The sequence below is a fragment of the Schistocerca americana genome, chromosome 11 (genome assembly GCF_021461395.2).
Source record: "Schistocerca americana isolate TAMUIC-IGC-003095 chromosome 11, iqSchAmer2.1, whole genome shotgun sequence".
Classification (NCBI taxonomy): Eukaryota; Metazoa; Arthropoda; class Insecta; order Orthoptera; family Acrididae; genus Schistocerca; species Schistocerca americana.
In genome coordinates, this window is record NC_060129.1 from 34,333,446 (window position 1) to 34,356,720 (window position 23,275).

Sequence of the window (23,275 nt, forward strand, 5' to 3'; positions counted from 1 at the left end):
ACAGCAGCAGAAAATGGTATAACGGGAGCAGGATACGTTATGAATATGAAGGTAGGGCAGAGAGTGCATTACTGTGAACAGTTCAGTGATACAGTTGTTCTTATCACAATCTACAGCAAACCAATATCGGCAACGAAGTTGAGGTATAAATGCCGACGTCGAAAGCTGAAGATTAAAAGACACAGAAAGTACGGTAATACAATACGCAAGTACTTTAATACTCATGGGGGACTGGAATGCAGTTGTAAGGGAAGGACTAGAAGAAAATGTTACAGGAGAATATGGGCTTGGGTCAAGGAATGAGAGAGGAGAAAGACTAATTGAGTACTGTAATAAAATTCAGCTAGTAATTGCGATTAATCTGTTCAAGAATCACAAGAGGAGGAGGTATACTTGGAACAGGCAGGGTGATAGGGGAAGATTTCAGTTGGATTATGTCTTGCTCAGACAGAGATTCTGAAATCAGATACCTGGTGGTAAGGTGTACCCAGAAGCAGATACAGACTCAGATCACAATACATTACTGATGGAGAGTAGGCTGAAGTTCAAGACATTAGTCAGGAAGAATCAGTACGCAAAGAAGTGGGATACGGAAGTACTAAGGAATGACAAGATATGCTTGAAATTTTCTAAGGCTGTGGATACAACAATAAAGAATAGTCTAGTAGGCAGTACAGTTGAAGAGGAATGCACCTCTCTAAAAAGGGCTATCACAGAAGTTGGAAAGGAAAACATAGGTACAAAGAAGGTAACTGCGAAGAAACCATAGGTAACAGAAGAAGTACTTCAGCTGATTGATGAAATAAGGAAGTAGAAAAATGTTCAGGAATATTCAGGGATACAGAAATACAAGTCGCTCATGAATTTAATAAACAGGAAGTGCAGGGTATCTAAGGCGAAATAGCTGCATGAGAAATGTGAAGATATCGAAAAAGAAATGATAGTCGGAAGGACTGACTCAGCATGTGGGAAAGTCAAAACAGCCTTCGGTGAAACCACAAACAATTGAGGTAACATTAAGAGTGCAACTGGAATTCCATTGTTAAATGCAGAGGAGAGAGCGGGTGGATGGAAAGAGTACATTGAACGCCTCTATGTGGGGGAAGATTTGTCTGATGTGACAGAAGAAGAAACAGGAGTCGATTTAGAAGTGATAGGGGATCCAGTATTAGAATCAGAATTTAAGAGAGTCTTGGAGGGCTTAAGATCAAATAAGGCAGAAGGGATCGATAACATTCCATCACAATTTCTAAAATCATTGAGAGAAGTGGCAACAAAACGACTATTCACGTTGATGTGTAGAAGGTATGAGTCTGGCAACATACCGACTGAGCTTCGGAAAAATATCATCCACACAATCCTGAAGACTGCAAGAGCTGACGAGTTCGAGAAGTATCGCACAATCTGCTTAACAGCTCATGTACCCAGATTTGCTCATAAGATTAATATACCGAAGAATGGAAAAGAAAATTGAGGATGTGTGACGATCATTTTAGCTTCAGGAAAGGTACAGTAACCAGAAAGGCAATTCTGACGTTGCGATTGATAACGGAAGCAAGACTAAAGACAAATCAAGTCACGTTCATAGGATTTGTTGACCCAGAAAACGCGTTAGACAATGTAAAATAGTACAAAGTGTTCGAAATTGTGAGAAAAATGGTAAGCTGTAGGGAGAGACAGGTAATGAACAATACGTACAAGAACGAAGAGGGAATAATAAGAGTGGACGACCAAGAACGAAGCTCTCGGATTGAAAAGGGTGTAAGACAGGGATGTAGTCTTTCGCCCCTACTGTTCAAACTGTACATCGAAGCAGCAATAATGGAATTAAAAGAAGGGCTCTGGAGTGGAATTAAAATTCAAGGTGAAAGGGCATCGATGAGACGATTTACTGATGACATTGCTGTCTTGAGTGAAATTGAAGAAGAATGGAATGGACAGTCTAATGAGTACAGAATGTGGACTGAGAGTAAATCGAAGAATGGAAAAAGTGATGAGAAATAGCAAAAATGAGAACAGCGAGAAACTTATCAGGATTGATGGTCACGAAGGAGATGAATTTAAGGAATTCTACTACCTAGGCAGTAAAATAACCAATGACGGTTGGAGTCAGGAGGACACCAAAAGCAGACTAGCAGTGGCAAAGAAGACACTCCTGGCCAAGAAAAGCCTATAGTATCAAACGTATTCCTTAATTTGCTGAAGAAACTTCTGAGAATGTACGTTTGGAGCATAACATTGTATGATAGTGAAACACGGACTGTGAGAAAACAGGAACAGGAAAGAACTGAAGCAATTTGCGATGTAGTGCTACAGACGAATTTTGAAAGTTAGGTGCACCAATGCGGTAAGGACTGAGGCATCAGAGAGGAAAGGATTATGTGAGAAACACTGACAAAAATGACAGGATGACAGGACATCTGTTAAGACATCAGGGACTGACTTCCATGATACTAGAAGGAGCGGTTGATGGTATAAACTGTAGAGGAAGACACACATTGGAATACATCCAGCAAATAACTAAGCACGTAGGTTGCAAGTGCTACTCTGAGATGAAGAGTTTGGCACAGGAGAGAAATTCATGATGGGCCACTTCAAACCAGTCAGTAGACTGATGACCCAAGTAAAAATGAGGGGGAGGTATGCGTTTATTTACCGACTGCCATTTTTTTGTAGTTCATTGTTGCTATTTGAGTTACAAATTGTCATTTTATCAGTTGGAAATAGTGAGTGGAGCTGTGGAACACAGAAAGTAGAGAACCAACTGGAGAAATCGGAACAGTTCTGACGTATTCTTGAGTTTGATTTCAACAGAGGGGTGACAGCAGCCAGGAACATACAGTATGTGCTTTGTATGGTCATAACGCTATTGGACATAGCGTGACAAGGAAACTGTTTTTTCTTTTTAAGAAGAATCATTTTGACATAAGTGACTCCACATTCAGAGAGACCTTCGTAGTTTGATGAAAATCCTGAGGTGAGAACTGGAAAATATGATGAACTGTTATCATTGGGCCATCATGCGACATTTGCATTCAATGGAGAAGTTTCAAAATCCAGGTGTATGGCTACATTGTGCTCTAAGGTAAAATCACAAAAATCAGAGGTTGGAATAACATGTATCTCTGCTTGCTTATCAACAATTGACTCGTGGACAACAGTAGAGGGGCAAGACACATTCTGAGCCATCTTGTGGGTTGATTACATCAGGAGTAGGTATGCACTCAGGGGCGAACTTATTGTTCTCCTTTGATTGACAGGTACATAACCTACTGTTCTGTTAGTGTTTACCATGTCATCACAATTAACCTATTGTTCCCTACCCCACCCCATTCCCCTCTCCCCTTAGGACGAGAGTGCCAGGCCATTTCGTTAGTGTGGGTTACCTACATCAGGGGTAGGTATGCACTCAGGGGCAATTCTATTGTTGTCCTTTGATTGACAGGTACTTAACCTATTGTTCCCCATTCATTGACACCTACTTAACCTATTGTTCTCCTTTGACTGACAGATACTTAACCTATTGTTCTGTTAAGTGCTTTTGCTGGCTGCTGGTGGCCGAACGGTTCTAGGCACTTCAGTCTGGAACCGCACGACCGCTACAGTCGCAGGTTCAAATCATGCATCGGGAATGGATGTGTGTGATGTCCTTAGGTTAGTTAGGTTTAAGTTGTTCTAAGTTCTAGGGCATGATGACCTCAGATGTTAAGTCCCATAGTGCTCAGAGCCATTTGAACCATTTTTTTGAGTCCCATAGTGCTCAGAGCCATTTGAACCAAATTTTTGTTAAGTGTTTTTCCATGTCACCCCCATTTTCTTTTGACTGACAGGCACTTAACCTATTGGCCCCCTCCCCCCCTACCCCAAACACTCCCCCTCGCTGCTACAGGTACACTTTCAGGTATGAGTTATTGGAATAGGCCCCCTGCCCTTATTGTTATCAGTGATTGAATACTTAATTAAATTGATCAATTAGTTAACCTCTCCAGTGGGAAAGTGCCACACCCCACAGGTGAAAAGCTCAAATTCCATGAGGATAATGCAACCTCTACTAACCTAAGAAAATGGTGGGAATAAGGGCACCTCACCTAACCTAAGTCATCCGACTGCCACCTCTCCCTAGGAACTGGCTGGAAAAAGACTCAGTTGATCTATCATTTGGAGGGTATTCACTTGTAGTGTATAGAATATTGCTTAAACATTTTGGACATTATGTGGAATATTTTTTATTTAAACAATTTAATGGAGTCAAGGCATTGCATGGAATATGTGGAAGGATTTCATAGTGGGAAAATCAAGGGTATATTGTATATTTATATAAAAAAAATCAAATTGTGGGGTATGATTTCTCTTGCTATTTATTACCTAATGTCTGGAAAGATGAGGTCTTGTAAGAAGTAATTACATGGGACAAATATGATGAATAACCTAATGTTTGGCACTGTACTCTGGCTGTCTTAACATCTTTGGGCCTTTCTCAGCACTTAACCTATTGCCGGCTGGAGTGACCGAGCGGTTCTAGGCACTACAGTCTGGAGCCACATGACCGCTACGGTCGCAGGTTCGAATCCTGCCTCGGGCATGGATGTGTGTGATGTCCTTAGGTTAGCTAGGTTTAAGTAGTTCTAAGTTCTAGAGGAGTGATGACCTCAGCAGTTAAGTCCCATAGTGCTCAGAGCCATTTTAGCCACTTAACCTATTGTTCTGTTAAGTGGTTCTCCATGTCACACCTATTTCCTTAAAATATTCTACCGCCATTGGTACCAAATTTAGTAATTAGTTATGTCCTCCCACCATTTTCTGGTACACTTGTCGAATTTCACATCCTTTAGAACGCCATTTCTGGAGCATTCTTCTTTGCCACACACCCTCTTAAACTTTTGTACTGCGTTTTAAATAAAAATTATGGAAATTAACCTAGTGTTCGGCACTTAACCTGCTGTTCTGCTCCATGTCACTCACTCACGCTGTTCCTCCCATTCACTACTGTACAGCTAATACCACATTGATGTAAAAAATTTATGCAAATTAATTGAATTGGTATTCGTCGCATGTATGGGGTAGTATTTCTTAATTCGCAGAATCCTATTGGTCAGTGAAACCGATGAAATATAGCTTAGACAAAAGATTGCTAATAAAGCACACATCCTGCCACTCGACGCCGCCGCCGCCGCCGCCCCCACCGCAACCGCCGCCGTTACCACGATCCACCGCCGGACGCAAGCCACCACGAGCCCTCACCGCTGCAGGTGAAAGTTGGGTCCATTGTCGTGTATACAGTTAGAATTCTTCCAGTATTATACTGACATCACAGAACCTCTCGGCTCGCTCACACTGGTCCCATTCGAGATGATGCATAGCTGTGGGGCGGTGGAGCACCGAGAGAGATGTTCCAATGCTTCCCAGAATAGCACAGGGTGCATTGTTCCTCACGCAACATGAGAGACGCGTCAAACAGTTCTTAACTACACAGCGTGACTGGAGCAACACCACGAAGCCCACTCGGGTACACTGCTGTCCCACCAAGGACAGGAGCTTGAATATTAGAAAGTGAAACAGACCTGCGACTCATCATTATATCACTGTGTACCCTACATAACGTCAAATACGGAAAGTCTCTTGCTCGGATACACTGCTCTCCCACCAAGGACAGGAGTTTCAATATTAGCGGGCGAAACCGATCTCCAACCTTGCCATATGTCACCGTGTACCCCGTTGATGTAGTAAACATACAATTTGTATCCTGTGCCAGACAAAATCATTCCTTTTACATTATTCATACATATACCGCAAATACGGGCAGTATGATATATATAATCCTCTCACCACTAGAATTTTACTGCAGCCAACGATCACAACTCATCCACCCCAACACACGACCAGAGCACCCACAGTGGACCAAAGTCGCTCTCAGAACTGTTCTACAAATTCGGGATCGTTTTCCCAGGGCACAAATACGTTACTGTTTCTACTTCGAACCTGCTTCCTTGCCTGCTCGCTTTTCTACACACATCTCCAGACTCAGCAACTACAGGAACACATGTATTTTTTCGCATGGTTTGCCATAACATTATACCATTATCGTGGTATTTCTCGATATGAAACTCTAGGCAGCATCCTAATGATCGCTAGCGCAACATAATTTCCAAGATATAGACTGTAAATTAGTTCTCTCAAATCCAAAACTTTAGCTACGTGGGGAGAGCTGTAAACCACTGACTAGCTAGAAATTTGTTATGTCCGTGAAGACATGTCCTCAGCAACTCGAAACAGATAGAGGAAACTGATATTTCCACTCTCGAATACTGATGTCAGTGATGTAGTAGATTCCAAATCATCCCCATAATTTACAAGGTCAGCTAAAGTGTTTCCCATATCTAGAGAACCGGCAAACGTGTCTTCAACATGCTAAATGGACACACCACAGTCGATCTTCTCTGAACCAAATAAAGGGGCTGAATATGCAGAAGCAGTCACCCGAACAAATTACATGGGCGGGAATAACGATCCAGCTCAAACGCACGTCCATATTCAATCATCTAAAATTTCCATGGAATCACGAAACGCTATCCAACATATACAAAGTATTAGTTCGCTATTCGGTCGTCTAGGGGACAACACAGTTAATTCTTCTACATCCCTACACTCCAACGGGCATCACCAGTCTGACAGCTCCTGCTGCTAAGAGGAAATGTGAATCACACCCGCACAGGTCACCGGCGGTGCAAGCCGAGCATGTACAGGTTGAATGTTTATCCTAAGAAATAGGCCACATATATATTTTATCCCTGTACTTACAACTAAATGTTACAATTGTGGGTCTCATTTGAACAACATTCGACAATGAGCGAAGTATCGGAAATACACTCTGTTGATGGCTGTGGCTCTGGAAATAGAAGTATCAGTTCCATTCTTATGAATCGACATACTCTTCCCATGCTATCACAGTACTCCACGTCAGATCCAAAATTTTCCTTACAACTGGACATAGTCATTTCCTTTACACATGTCGGAACACAAACACATACTTTATAAGCCTGATGCTCAAATGCGAACATATCACACACCCCTTACTACTAACTATAATAATTCGTCAATAACCGATCGCTGGCGATACAAAATAATACTGAGAGAAAATTAACCATGGGTTAAGTTGTACCACTGTGTCCTAGAAATAGAGACGCAATCAGCCACATATTAAAAAAGCTTGATCCCAACAACTACTGTATGTTACTGTTACAAGTGGTCATGCTTCTACAGGTGCACATAAGTATCCATGTTAAAAGGTACACTGGCTTTATAAATCGAGGTACGACATTACCTCTGAATGAGGTGGTTTTTCTAACTGGACAAATGCCAAGACGGTGGTCTCTGGAGTGTATGCTATCAGCATTCCAGTTACTCGAAGTCCGCAATGCAATCTCATTATAAAATCACTGAATTTTGAAAGTGATTCGCCTAAGGGACGTGTCATGTAAGTGGTATTTGCGACTCCCTCACCCCACCCCAGCTGGATATTTCTATAGTACATGTAATGTATTCTGACTCAATACTGTATCAGACATTCTAGGATATATCAACTGAATTATAGACCATGACTGATTGAGAAAGAATAAAAGCAGTAGTTGTAGATGATGTACTGATTGACGTCGTAAGTAAATGTATACAAGCTTTTTTCAGATCTCTAGTGTTACACTACCTGCTAGAAATGATGTCCATTATTTGGAATCAAGTCTTTCCATTCAACCACATACCTGTGTCAGATCACACCCACAGGTGAATCATATTTCTGGCACTCTCATATCTCGAACCGAGACACCACTCTGGAGTATGTTTGCTACAGTAAAATTCCAACGTCGTTTTAGTCACCCCCTATGCATCTTGCAATTGTTCCCATTTCTACAGCTTAACACATCTGATCGTTCCAATTTAAGACGTCCGTTTAGGACCTGAGACATACCTCATAGTCGTGGCAGACAAACAAATGAAAGGCAGTGTACAAAACGTGTTTGAAAACAATGTTTCAAACAAAAACACTGGGTCACAGGGTGCGCCTCTTGTGAGTTACAGTATAGTCTGTGGGATAAGGTCATCATCCTACATTATGGGTGATGAAACCTTAAACTGACCTCAGCAATGGATCAAAATCTGCATATTTAATAGGATCATCCTGCAAAAGCAACAGTAGCAGTTTGACAGGTAAATTCGACGATGGACTGGATGTCATGTTAGGAATGCTAGGAGGAATTCCAGGCTGGGAAGCATTGTGACAACTCTCTCTCTGCGCCAGATCCACATCACAGCCAAGTGTCATCGTGTGCGCAATGGCGCTTAGGTGAGTTCTATATCTGATGAAGTTAGTGGAGCTTTTATAATTCGTTATTTTTCAATGTTGGATGATCCAGAATAATGATGATAGCATGTTGGGCTGATGGATTTGAATGGACACAGATTTACTTCAAACTGTAGTATCTGTATCTAGTTTAAGATGTACCACATTAAATGCATTTCCACCGAATGGTTAAAACATGGTCCTGTTGCACTAACTCAGGTAGTTCTGTTTCTACATGGGTTGCAGAGGGTGGTGTATATGTCTTTCTCTGAATTCTGCTCAGTTCCGACTTAAACTGGAAATATCACATGTACTAAGCTGTAGAAATGGGAACAGTTGCAAGATGCGTACGGGGTGACTAAAACAACATTGGAATTTTACTGTAGCAAACATATTCGAGAACAATGTCCCGTTTTGAGATATGAGAGTGCCAGATATATGGTTCACCTGTGGGTGTGATCCGACGCAGGTGTGTGGGTGAATGGAAAGACTTGATGCCGAATAATGGACATCATTTCTAGCAGGTAGTGTAACACTAGATATCTGAAAAGCTTGTGTACATTTTTTTATGACTTCAATCAGCACATCATCTACTACTACTGCTTGTATTCCTTCTCAATCAGTCATTGCCTATAGCTCAGTAGATATATCGCAGAGCCCTGATATGGAATCGAGTCACAATACATTAAATGTACTATAGAAATATCTAGTTGGGGTTGGGTGAGGGGATCGCAAATACTGCTTACATACCATGTCCCTTACGCGAATCACTTTCAAAATTCACTGATCTTAGAACGAGGTTGCATTGTGGGCTTCGAGTAACTGGAGAGCTGGTCTGATAATATACACTCCAGTGATCACTGTCTTGGCATTTGTCTTGATAGAAAAAACCACATCATTCAGAGGTAATGTCGTACCTTGATTTATAAAGCTGCGAATTAAGAAAAACTACCCCATACATGTGAAGAATACCAATTTAATTAATTTGCGTAAATTTTTATATCAGTGTGGTGTTAGCAGTACAGTAGTGAATGGGAGGGAGAGCATGAGTGGGTGACATGGAGCACAACAGCAGGTTAAGTGCAGAACACTAGGTTAATTTGCATATTTTTACGTAAAACGCAGTATAATATTTTAAGGGGGTGTGTAGCAAAGAAGAATGCTCCAGAAATGGCGTTCTAAAGGATGTGAAATTCGACAAATGTACCAGGAAATGGTAGGAGGACATAACTAATTACTTAATTTGATATCAATGGCAGTAGAATATTTTAAGGAAATGGGTGTGACACAGAAAACCACTTAACAGCACAATAGTTTAAGCGCTGACAAAGGCCCAAACATTAGGTTAAGACACCGAGAGTACACTGCCAAACATTTGGTTATGCATCATGTTTGCTGCATGTAATTACTTCTTACAAGACCTACGTGTTTCCAGACAGCAGGGAATGATGAGCAAGGGAAATCCAACCCCCACAAATTGACTTTCTTTTATAAATAAATAATATACTCTTGAATTTCCTGTTATGAGATCTTTCCTCTCCACCAATTTCCATATATTCCATACAATGCCTTGAATGTGCTAAGTTGTTCAAATAAACAATTTTTCACAAAATGTCTAAATTGTTTGACCAGTATTCCATAACTACAATCGAATACCCTCCAAATGATAAATCAACTGAGTCTTTTTGCCATCAATTCCTAGGAAGGGGTGGCGGTCTGATGACTTAGATTAGAGGAGGTGCCCTTTCTTACCACCATGTTCTTAGGTTAGTAGAGGTTGCATTGTCCTGATGGAATTTGAACTTCCCGCCAGGGAGGCGTGGCGGGGGGGGGGGAGGGGGAGTGTGGCCCTTTCCCACCAGAGAGGTTAACTAATTGAACAATTTTATTAAGTAGTCAATCATATTGATAAGTGTGAGAGAGGGCCTATTCTAATAACTCAGACCTGAAAGTGTACCTGTAGCTGTGAGGGAAACGGGGTTGTGAGGGAGATGGTGGGGTGGGCAGGGGGGTGGGGGTGGGGAGCAATAGGTTAAGTTTAAGTGGCTGTCAATCAAAAGGAAATGGGGGTGACATGGAAAAGCACTTAACAGAACAACAGGTTTAGTACCTGTCAATCAAAGGAGAACAGTAGGTTCGCCCCTGATGTAGGCAACCTGCGATAACAAAATGGTCAATCACTCCCTTCGTGAGAGAGGAATCGAGTCAGAGGGGTTGGGGGAACAATAGGTTAAGTGTGGTCATATGGAAAAGCACTTAACAGAGCAATATGTTACATACCTGTCAATCAAAGGAGAACAGGTTCGCTCCTGTGTGCATATCTACCCCTGATGTAGGCAACCCACAAGATGGCTCTGAATCTGTCTTGCCCCTCTACTGACAACACTGACCATTTCTGTCCACATCATTTCTGGTGGTATGTAATTGTGTCTTTTTGGTAACATAAGCAAAAGAAGGGAATCACTGAGGTCAAACAATGTATAAAGGCCTGTGCGCATCCGTAAAAGATAGTGTTATGCATGTAGCAGAACAGCGACAGTGTGACGTACTACGAATTGCTTCTCTAAGATGTAAACTTCAGTGCTGCAATTTTTACTGTCAGCAACTGAGACATCTTGCAGACGCAGTCCAAGAACAACGACCAGGAAGAGTGCGTGAAGTAAGGCTATTCGAAGATAACACTCGCCGGCTAATTGCTAGACTGACAAAAAACACTATAAAGGAATTGGGCTGGGAAGTCATTCAGCACCCACCTTATTCACCTGATCTTGCGACCTCAGATTTTCACATTTTCCGCTCTCTTTCGAGCTATCATCAAGGAACTTTCTTTCTGGATGAAAATGAACTCCAAACATAGCTCGACAACGTGTTCGTCTTGAGACGTGATTTCTACAGTCGCGGAATCGAAACGATAACGCAACGTCGTCAGAGTGTAAATAGTGAAGGAGAATAAATTATCGATGGCTAAAGTCTCTGTTACGTGTATCTGCAGTACTTATGGAAAAACGCTATGAACTCATGCACCAATACAATATATCCAACGAGCTCAACACACCATGCTTCCAGGAGTTTGAGTGGTACGGGTCTAGAGAGTGGCTGCTTCTCATAATATTGCACCAGGTCATACATAGACACGTTGGCTTCGACCTGACCGCCACTGTCAGAAGCGAGTGTAATTTCAGAAAAGGCCTACAGCAAATAAAAAGTAAATGATGTGATTTAAAAATGAAATAAGAAAGTATGTTAAACTTCTAGAAGCGAATCTGAGAAGTACAGCGAGGTACAACTCTCTCTCGTACTGAAAATAAGCTCGCACAAGGATAAAATTTTGATCCACACATCCTGCTGGTATGCAAATAGCAGAAGTATCAGTTTGGAACCATTAGATCAAGGCATTCATCACATAAACCTTTCCAGTTTCAGGAATGTAGTTCTTAATTAAGCAATTAGGTTTTAATTTTTTTCGAAATTTGGTCTTATGTTTTGCGAATTTGGGTTCTGTTTTCCGCCAATTTCGGAGATATTTTTGCTGAATTCAGTTTTTTTTTATTTTTTTTTTTTTATGTAAAGTAGATGTCATTTATTGCCACTTTTAGTATTGCTGAACAATTCAATAATGCGTTGTCTACTTCTGGTTCTTATGCAACCAGATATTCGGTGTAGCACTGATAGGTTGAGTTGTTGGATGTCGTCCTGAGGGATATTGTGCGAAATTCTGTCCAACTGGCCGGATAACACGGAGTGATGGTCTGGTGTGTCATTTCTTTTCGTAGCAGGACTGCTTTGATTATCATCCACGTCGCCCTTACAGCTCAGCGGTATTTCGACTGTTTCTGTCCCCCGTAATGTTCCTCTTCATGGCAAGCCATCCTGGGCTTACATTTCAGCCAATAATTCGTTTCCTGCTCATGACGAGAGTTTCTACTGCTAATCTTCGTGCATGCCAAACCATACCTTGGCCAGGAAGGTCGCCGGATCTATCCCAACTGATAACACTTGGACCATTACGTGTAGGCTCCTCCAGCCAGGTTTTAACGATCTGACGCACCAACTGGACAGAATTTCACACGAAATCCCTCAGGAGGACATCCAACAACTCAATCAATCAGCGCTAATCCGAATAACTGGTTGCATAAAAGCCAGAGCTAGACTGACGCATTATTGAACTCCTCAGTTTATGATACTCTCTTGAATAAATTATCTCGTTTTTTTTTAATACATTTCCTTGTCTGTACATGTACAGAACGTCTACCAATTCCATCCTGTTTGGATAACTCCTTCATGGTGCGTCATTTTCTTTTTTTACTCACAGACTGTACATCTCTAATAGGAACGACAGGGATAAGTTAAGAGAAATCAGGGTTCGTACAAAAACATTCAGTTTCCTCTTACTCCATTTGACAGGAAAACAGGAAAGTGGTGACTAGAAGTCGTACATGGTACCCTCCACCATGCACTGTATTACAGACTGCTTAGTATGTATGCAGATGAAGGTAAGTCGATAAGGTCCATTTTCCCCCTTTCTGAAATGATTTATTTCTTCATTTCTGATGTCACCTACTCGTCCAGAGATCTAACAGATCCTGACAGTTTTCACTGATTGGCTATAACAGAACATAATGGAGCCACTGCCAGCCACAGTACAGGTGCCGACGTGCTGTCCCCCTGGAAGATGACAGGCTCCCACATCATGAAGAAGGTACTGCGATTCATCAGTCCGTGTAATGTTCTGCCACTGTGCCAATGCCCAGTGCCTATGCTCACATGTCCATTCCAGTCATAGTTCCCAATGTCGTGATGTCAAATTTAAACGTGCTGGAGTCGTCGGCTGCTGGGCGCACTCTGTGTTCAGGCGCACTTGTGCTTTTCCGAGCATCTAAGACTGATGGTTATTTCTGCCACAGTTCCCCTACACAGTTCCTACGATGTCCAACGTCTGTAATGAGACGTGTCTGCGAAATGGCTTCACCTTGGTTTCGCCATCTGTGGAAGACGCTCACCACACCATTTCTCGAACTCCATACAAGTAATGTAGTTTCCGAAATGCTGATCTCGAGCCTCTGGGCCATCACAGTCTACCCTTGGTCACACTCAGATAGATCGTGCACCTTTCCCATTCTACACACGTACAGCACACTCACTGATACTACATGCACCATGTGTGTGTCTGACTAGCAGTCATTCCTCGCCAGTTGACACTGCTGGATTTATATTGATAGTAGGTCGGTGGTCATACTGTTCTTGCTGATCAGTGTGTAATATAATGTGGTGTGATTCAATGTTTAGGAAGAAGGTGCTAAAGAAGACCAAGTCCATGGTCGCCCACATCGCCTATCCTGATGAGTTGCTGGATGACAGCAAGCTGGACCACTTCTATGAGAAGGTAAGTCATGACAAATCAATATGTAAACATATGCATTGCCTGTAAGTGGAACCTCAGTATTGTCTACACATCTTGTTTGTTCAGCAATGCTTGTTTTATTCTGATCTCTCTGTACCAGCTGACAATTATCTTTCGGCATAACGATGTTTATATACAAAATTAAACTTCCTGGCAGATTAAAACTGTGTGCCAGACCGAGACTCGACCTTGGGACCTTTGCCTTTCGTGGGCAAGTGCTCTACCAACTGAGCTACCCAAGCACGACTCACACCCCGTCCTCACAGCTTTACTGCTCCCAGTACCTCGTCTTCTAAGGTTTCATATCAGCACACACTCCGCTGCAGAGTGAAAATCTCATTCTGGAAACATCCCCCTGGCTGTGGCTAGGCCTTGTCTCCACAATATCATTTCTTTCAGGAGTGTTAGTTCTGCAAGGTTCGCAGGAGAGCTTCTGTAAAGTTTGGAAGGTAGGAGACGAGGTACTGGCAGAAGTAACGCTGTGAGGAGGGGGCGTGAGTCGTGTTTGGGTAGCTCAGTTGGTAGAGCACTTGCCCGCGAAAGGCAAAGGTCCCCAACTCGAGTCTCAGTCCGGCACACAGTTTTAATCTGCCAGGAAGTTTCGTATCTGCACACACTCCGCTGCAGAATAAAAATCTCATTCTGAAATACAAAATTGTTTGAATAAAACGTCCTTGCTACAGCAATAAATAAAAAACTTTCCTGCTTCATGTTTAAAATATTACACACATGCCTGCTTGGCGGCTGTGACTGTTTATAATAATAAAGCACAGTGCCCAGTTAGGACTTTTTTGGATTTCCCGACATCTTAGCTTAGGACAAATGAGCCATCTTTCACTGCGATGTCATAAGAATGGCCCTTGGTAGAGGATGAGATGGAGAAAATTCTGTGATTGTCCCAGAACTGACCTTGGGGTGGAAAAGGGCTGGGATGACCTTGATCTGGTGGGGAAGGATAAGTGGAGGGGGCGAATCCTTTGTATGTTTCACGACTAATAGACACCCACTACTGATGTTCAGTCATGCATGAAGGCTCTTCTGCACCCCATATTCGAATCTTGTAGAGGTTAACCTTTTGATTCTGTGGAAGACTGCATCACTAAAACGTAGATGTGCAAAAAGATTTTCTTTCGCCATAGCTCCATCGTTGTACATCTGAAATAGCGTTGAACTCCTATTTTAATTATGTAAAGATTCATTTTAAGCTTCGTTTTACGGATACGCCAAGTACTTGATGTTGCATTTCTTTCTCCCTACTGGCTCCATGCATCATTTTCATGGACTGGGTTAGAACGAAAGGCGAATCCTCCCAAGGTTTTTGCTGATACATATGACTGTCTAGTTCTTTTTGCTTTGCTCAAACATCTTGTTTCTTGAAATTGCCGAGTTTTCCTGCGAATGCTGTTGGCGTTTGGAGGTGCTGACAAAATCTTCTCTACACTGTGTCACCATATCGACAGTTGAAAAAACTCTTAATACACAGAATTCCTTGTGTTAATGACCCACCATATTTACTTACAACAACAAATTTTTCACTTGTGCCACACCACACTTATGTGGGTTTCTGATTCACTGTACATGGGCAATGATCGAAACTTTAAAATATCTTTCACATTCTCTGTAATTGTTACCGATATATCCCAAGCAGATATATATGTTTGCACTACTCTCTTTCAACTGACCTGGAAATGTGTAGTGATAACTGTTTATGATGTATGCAAAGGGTGTCATGGGCATGGAGTATACATGGGGGATGTGACTGACACTTCAGAATGTCAATTGATTGGGGCCGGCTGCCAGCCAATCATAGATGTTTCTTAGGCGCCATGTTCTCGCAATGTAGCTTATTTTGTGCATTCTACCACGCATAAAAAATTGTAGAACTCCAAAGGGTGGCAGCACAGTCGTGTTAACAGATAGGGGAGGCTGCGACAGCTTAAATTCTGGTATTATTGCAGGTGGAGCGCCGACACACACTACACATTTGTGTGATAATGTCTGGTATGTTAGAGTAGTTAACACCGACCTGTATTTAGTGCACGAAAGTGGGTTTACCAAACTTGATTATTAACTCTTTCACTGACAAAGTGAATATTCCATAATTTGAATCGAGAATAGCTGATACACGAGAAAATTGCAGCGAAGCAGCTGGCTTTCATACATATTATAACAGTGTATGTATACATGTATGTACATAAGTATGTATGCGTATATGTACACTTATATCGTTGTACAATACATAGTTAGGAAATATGACGTCATAAGCACTGATCTGCATGAGAACGAAACTGCAGGGTGAATGTCACTAAATATACCATTTAAACATGCGTAAAAATATGTGTGACATGCACATATGCAGGCTACACCAAGGATAAAAAGCTTCTAAGTCCTTGCATCAGTTTGAAGCAAACTTGATGCACATATCATTATCTGGAAAGGATTACTGTGGAGCTAGTAAACAACAACCTCCTATTGGTATGGGGATGATAACATCGAAAGAGAAGGGTGAGGAAGAGAGGGACAAACAAAGAGAGGGAAAGAGGAGATGGACACAGATAGGGGGAAAAGGAGATGGAAAGACAGAGGAGAAATTGACATAAAACAAAGATTACAATATGGGCTAAGAAGGGGAGAGGATGAGATGAAAGGAGAAAGATGAGAGGAGGAGATGGACAGTGTGATGGAGGAAGAGGAGATGAATTAGAGGGGGAGTAGGTGATGGACATAGGGGTAAGGATCAGTTGAACAGAAGGGCTGGAGGAGATGGATACAGACAGGGGGATGAGCAGATAGAGAGAGAGAGAAAGGCAGGACATGGACAGAAAGTGGAGGTGTAGGAGATGAACAGAGAGAGTGGAATACAGGAGATGGGCAGAGAGAGGGCAGAAGGGCATGGACAGAAAGTGGGGGTGTAGGAGATAAAGAGAGGATAGGCGGAGATGGACAGAGAAAGGGGGACGTAGGAGATGGACAGAAAGAGTGGCATGAGAACATGGACAGAAAAGGGGGTGTAGGAGATAAAGAGAGGAGAGGAGGAGATGGACAGAGAAATTGGGAAGTAGGAGATGGACAGAAAGAGGGGCAGGACGACGTGGACAGAAACTGGGAAGGGAGCAGATGAACAGGTAGAGGAGATAAGAGGAGATGGACAGAGAAATGGGGTAGGAGATTGGCAGAGAGAGCGGCAGGAGGGCATGGACAGAAAGAGAGGGTGTAGGAGATGAACAGGAAGAGCGGAGAGGAGGAGCTGGACAGAGAAAGGGGCAAGCAGGAGATGGTTGAAGTGTGGTATAAATTCATACTGGAGCAATGTCAGCTACTCAGCTTGTCACTTAATAGAGAGAAGCCTTCTAGTCCAGATACGATGTCAGTTAGGTTCCTTTCAAATTACAAAAACTCATACTTAACAATCATGTACAACTGCTCACTCAGTCAAAGAACTGTCCCTAAAAACTGGAAAGTGGCCCAGGTCACACCAGTACTGAAGAAAGCATGTAGGAGTAATCCGCTGAATTATAGACTCATATCACTGACATCTATTTTCAGTAGGATTTTGGAACGTATACTCTATTCGAACATTATGAATTACATCAGAGAAAACGATGACTTGACAAATAGTATTAATGCAGAAAAGATCGTTCTTGTCCTAGACAACTACCTCTTTATTAGCATGACGTAATGAGTGCTATCGACTCAAGATCTCAAGTTTATTCCATAGTTCTGCATTTCCAGAAGGCTTTTCAAACCATTCCGCAGAAGGGACATCTAATCAGATTGCATGCCTATAAACTACCATCTCAGTTATATGGCTGGATTCGTCATTTCCTATGAGACAGCTCACAGTTCACAGTAACTGATGGAATGGTGTCGTGTAAAACTGAAGTCGTATCTGGTGTTCCCAAGACAGTGCTATACGCCATCTGCAGATTCTGATCCATATATAAGGATTAGGAGACAAACAAAGCAGCCATTTTTTAGACATCATTCTTCTGACTGATTTGATGCGGCTCGCCTCGAATTGATCTCTTGTGCCAAGCTCTTCATCCCAGAGTAGCACTTGCAACCTAAGTTTTCAATCATTTGCTGCATGTTTTCCAAGTGTTTACCCTCTGAATCTCCCTCTAGTACCAGATGTCCCATCATCTTCTCCCGTCCTCCTGTCGGTGTTTTGCATATATTCCACCCATTCTGCGGAGAACCTCCCCATTCATTACCCTGTGAATCTACCTAATTTTCGACACCTCAAATGCTTTTGTTCTTTTCTGTTCCGGTTTTTCCACAGCCAATGTTTCACTACCGATCTTTCACTATCATACAATGCTGTAATTTGAACGTGCATTCTCAGAAATTACTTTCTCAAATTAAGATCTGTGTTTGATATTAGTGGACCTATCTTGCCCATGAATGCCCTTTCTGTCAGTGATAGTCAGCTTTTTATGTCCTCTGTCAATCATTGTTCATTTTGCTGCCTAGGTACCAGAAATCCTTAACTTCATTTACTTCGCAATCGACAATTCTAATGTTAAGTTTCTCACTGTTCTCATTTATGTTAATACTCATGACCTTCACCTTTCTTCGGTTTACTCTCAGTCCATATCCTGTACTAGTTAGACTGTTCATTCCATTCAGCACATCCTGTGATTCTTCTTCATTTCCACTCAGGACAGCAATGTTGTCAGCGAATGTTATCATTGATATCGTTTCACTTTTAATTTTAATTCAACCCTTGAGTCTCACTTTTATTTCCGTAGTTGTTCCTTCGATACATAGATTGAACTGTAGAGGCGAAAGACTACATCCCTCACTTACACACATTTTCTACATCTACATACATAGTCCGCATGCAGTCGTACAGTGCGTGATGGAGGGTATCCTGTAGCACTATTAGTCACTTCCTTTGCTGTTTCAAAAAATCGCAAACAGAGCGAGGGAAAAACGACTGTCTGTGCGCCTCCATGCTGGCTCTAATCTCTTAAATCTTCCTGGTCCTTATGCGGAATGTACGTTAGTAGCAGTGGGATCGGTCTGCAGTGAGTTTCAAATGCCGGTCGTCTAAATTTTATCAGTGCCACTCCTTTAAATTTTCTCAGTAGTGTTCCTGGGAAAGAACGTCTCCTTCCCTCCAAGGATCTCATTTGAGTTCCCGAAGCATTTCCATAATACTTGCATGTTGTTCGGACTTAACTGTTAAAAGTCTAGCAGCCCGCCTGTGAATTGCTTCGAGTTCTTCCTTTAAGCCAATGTGGTGCGGATCCTGAATGCTCTGCGAGTACTGAAGAATGGCTCGCACTCTTGTTCTATATGCCAGTTATTTTACAGATTAACCACGTTTTCCTAAAATTCTCCCAAAAAAATAAGTCGAGCATTTGTCTTTCATACTACAATCCTTACTAGCTTGTTCCACCTCACATCGCTTAGCAACGTTGCGCCTAGATATTTAATAGATGTGACTGTGTGACTGTGTCAAGCGTGACACTACTAATGCTGTATCCGAACATCAAGGGATTGTTTTTTGTACTCATCCACACTAACTTACATTTTCCTACGTTTAGAGTTAGCTTCCATTCATCGCACCAACTAGAAATTTTGCGTAAGTCATCTTGTATCCTAGAAACATGGAATTTCCCTCTTGCTCTTCAGTGGTTTTCAGGACCTCATGCGAGAAAAGGGCAAAGTGAGCTTTGCACGAGTGATGCTTTCTGAAACCGTATTGATTCGTGGAGAGAAGCTTTCCCATCTCAATAAAATTTATTATTTTCGTACTAAGAATATATTCAAGAATTGTGCAGCAGACTAACGTTAGGGACAGTGGTCTGTAATTTTACTGATCCGTTCCTTAAGCTGTCTTGTATACAGGAGTAACGTCCGCTTTTCACTAGTCGCTTGGGACTTTGCCGTGGCGATGACTTGCCATTGCCGTAGAGAACTCACGGTATAACCGAAGTGGTATTCCATCCGGACCTGGCAACTTATTTGCCTTCAACTGTTTCAGTTGTTTCTCTGCGGCAGGGATGCGAATTGCTATGTCCTTCGTACGGCAGTCCGATGGTCAACCGACGGTATGATTTACGATTCTCCTGCGTGAATGGCTTCTTAAACTCGATGTTTAAAACTTCGGAATTCCCTTAGCTGTCTTCAACTGCCACAGAAGACTCGTGAACGAGAGACAGCAAGGATGCATCAGGACAGCTTAGCAACTTCACATAGAGCCACAATTTTCTCAAGTTCTCGGCAAGATCGTTTGCTACGACATGAAGCTGATAGTTGTTGCATACTTCGCGCATTGCTTATATGGACGCACTAATTTCTGCTAACTCTTACCTGTCGTCATTTGTGTGTTCTCTTTCGAATCTAGTGTGCAAGTACTCTTTCAGAATTTCCTGAATTTCGTTGTCAGACCACAGAGGTCTTTTCCATCTTTAATCCACTAACTAGGCACATATTTCTCCAGAACACGATTTACAATCCGCCTAAACTTTGCTTTTAAATCCTCTTCGTCTACTCAAACTGGAAATAAATGATGTCAGCTCTTTCCCTAAGTGGGACGTTAGCGACCTCTTGTCCGCTCTGTCTAGCAGAAATACTCTCCCGTAGCCTTCTCGGTTGACTTATTAACCTTAGTAACGGTAGTTGCTATAACGAGGTCATGATCACTGTACTGACACCGTCTACGGTCAGGTCTCTTTGTGGCTACCAAGGTCTAAGATATCTCCATTGTGTGTGGGCTGTCAAACTAGTTGCTCAAGACAGTTTTCGGAAAACGTGTTCAAAAGCACTTTTGCACGTATGTCTTCCTGTAACCCTGTGCAGTGAATCCGCAGACGTCCCACTCTATACTCGGTTGGCTAAAGTCCCCTCCAACTATCATTGCATGATCTGGGTATTTTCGCGCTACTGACCGTCGACTTTCTGTGAATTATCCTAGAACTGTCACAGCGGAATCAGGTGGTTGGTAAAAACATCCAATAATTCACTAGATTTCGGTTAGGTCACCAGGTAACTACACTGTCACATTCAGATTCGACCTCAATAACCTTTTTGTCAACTACAATGAACACTCCGCTACCCCCCCCCCCCCCCCAAAATCTATGGTGTCTAATTTGTCTTTTCAAAATAAATTCCATGAATTGCTTGTGCGAGTATCAGCCTTCCAGTCCTATTGGTCCCTCTTGGTTCTTGTGCATATGGACTTTCCCTATAGCTTACCCCTCTTTCTCTCCACATTTCGTATATGTTACACCGTTTCATATTGTAGGACGCTTCTTCCAGATCGACAAATCCTATGAATTTGATTTTTTTCAGTTTTTCTTCCGTTATCAGCCGTAATGTCAGAACTGACTCTCTGCTGCGAGTTGATCATCATCTAACAGATTCTCATTTTCATTTTCCCTTCATCTTGTCGGTAACTGGGATGCATGAGCTGTCAAGTTAACTGTTCGATAATTCTCGCACCTGTCGGCCCTTGCTATCCTCGCAGTTGTGTGGATGATGTTTTTCGAATGTCTGATGGTATATCGCCAGTCTCAGCACACCAACGTAAATAGTCGTTTTGATGCCATTTCACCCGATGATTTTAGAAATTCCGATCGAGAATTATCTATTTCTTCTGCGTTATTTGCTCTTAAGTCCTAAAAAGAACTTTTAGAATCTGATTCTAATGCTTGAACACCTTCCTCTTCCCTATCGACTCCTGTTTCGTCTTCTATGACGTCATCAGACAAGTCTTCCCCCTCATAGAGGCTTTCAGCGTACTCTTTCCTCCTATCCGTTCTTTACTCTGCATTTAAAAGTGTAGTTGTCATTGCGCCCTTAGTATTACCGTTCTTGCTTTTATCACCTTAAGCTGTGTTGATTTTTCTGTATCCTCAGTCAGGCCTTCCGACAATCATATATTTTTCGATCTCTTCATATTTTCCATGTGGCCATTTCGTCTTATCTTCCCTGCACTTCGTACATGAGTTCTATTTCTATATTTCTGAATTTCGCTGAACGTTTTTGTTACTCCTTCTTTCAACGATGAACTGAGGTATTTCTTCCGTTACCCATGGTTTCTTCACAGTGACCTTCCTTCTATCCACGTTTTTTTTCTTTTGAACTTGTGTGATTGCCCTTTTTAGAAATGTCCATTCCTCTTCAACTAAAATGCCTACAGGGCTGTTTATTGTCGCCTCAGAGAAGTTCCAGCGTGTCTCCTCACTCTTTAGTACTTCAGTACCTCTCTTTGCTTACTGATTCTTTCTTACTAGTCTGTTTTAAACTTTAGACTACTCACACTTTAGCCTACTTTTAATCAGTACTAAATTGTAATCTGAGTCTATATCTGCTCCTTACAATCCAGTATCTGATTTGGAAATGTCTGCTTGATCATCATCCAAGCTAACTCAAGTCTTCCAATATTCCTGGTCTTTTCCAAGTATATCTCATCCTCTTGTGATTCTTGAACAGATAATTCGCTATTACTAGCTATTTGTTGCAGAATTAAATTAATCCTTCTCCTCACTCATTCCTACTGCAAGCCCATATTTTACCGTAACTCTTTCCCTCGCTTCTGGGCTTACAACTGGATTTCAGTCTCCCATGACCATTAGATTTTTATCTTCCCTTACGTACTGAATTACCCATTTAATATCCTCATACAGGTTATGTATCTCTTCATCTTCTGTTTATGATAGTGGCATGTATACCTGAGCTATTGTTGTCAGTGTTGGATTGCTATCGATGCTGATGAGAACAACCCTGTCAGTGAACTATTCACAGTCTCTCTCTGTCCTACCTTCCTATTCATAACGAAGCCCCCATTAGACTACTTTCTGCTGCTGTTGATATTATACTGTACTCATATGACCGCAAATCCTTTTCTTCCTTTTGTTGCCCTTCACTGAAACCCACAATACCTGGACTGAGCCTTGGAATTTCCCTTTTCGGATTTTCTAGCTCCCCTCTGACATTCAATCTTCTGACGTTCCATATTATGGCTCGTAGAAAGTTACCCAGTTACTGGTTGTTCAGTCATTTCCCCATGGTCACCATGTCTTCGGTAATCCTCTTCAGAGATCCAAAGGGGTGACTAATCCGGAATCTTTTGCATATGGATAGACCATCGTCACACTGTTACAATTACAGACCTCTCAAGTCTTGTGGATGCACATTACGTGTCTTTCACGCAGTGGTTTCCACTGCCTTCTTCATCTTCATGCCGTTGATAATTCCTGATTCTTCCGCCTTTTAGGGGCAGTTTCCCTACCCAAGGGCAAGATGTGACTTCTTATGCTGGGAGTCTTCGGCTGCCATTTTCATTCTAAGTTCAAATAGCGGCTATGATCCTACCTGGGACTCAGGATGTTTTGATTACTAGACCAAGGCGCTACGCCTAGACTGTCATTTACTGTCGCATAAATTCATCGTAAGATCAAAACCAATTGCAAAATGATTTAGACAAGATATCTGTATGGTGCGAAAAGAGGCAGCAGATGTCAAATAATATAACGTGTGAGGTCACCCAAACAAGTACTAAAAGAAGACCAATAAATTTTGTTTACATG

At 42.0% G+C, this 23,275-nt stretch overlaps 1 protein-coding gene across 1 annotated transcript in view; it reads left to right on the top strand.

Annotated features, from left to right (window-relative positions):
- The window catches only part of LOC124553837 (neprilysin-2-like), a 271,201-nt gene that overhangs the window by 208,309 nt on the left and 39,617 nt on the right, over positions 1 to 23,275 (top strand). The window contains exon 11 of the mRNA XM_047127825.1: positions 13,619 to 13,715. Within this exon, the coding sequence (XP_046983781.1) occupies positions 13,619 to 13,715 (97 nt within the window). The remainder of the gene's footprint in view (positions 1 to 13,618; positions 13,716 to 23,275) is intronic.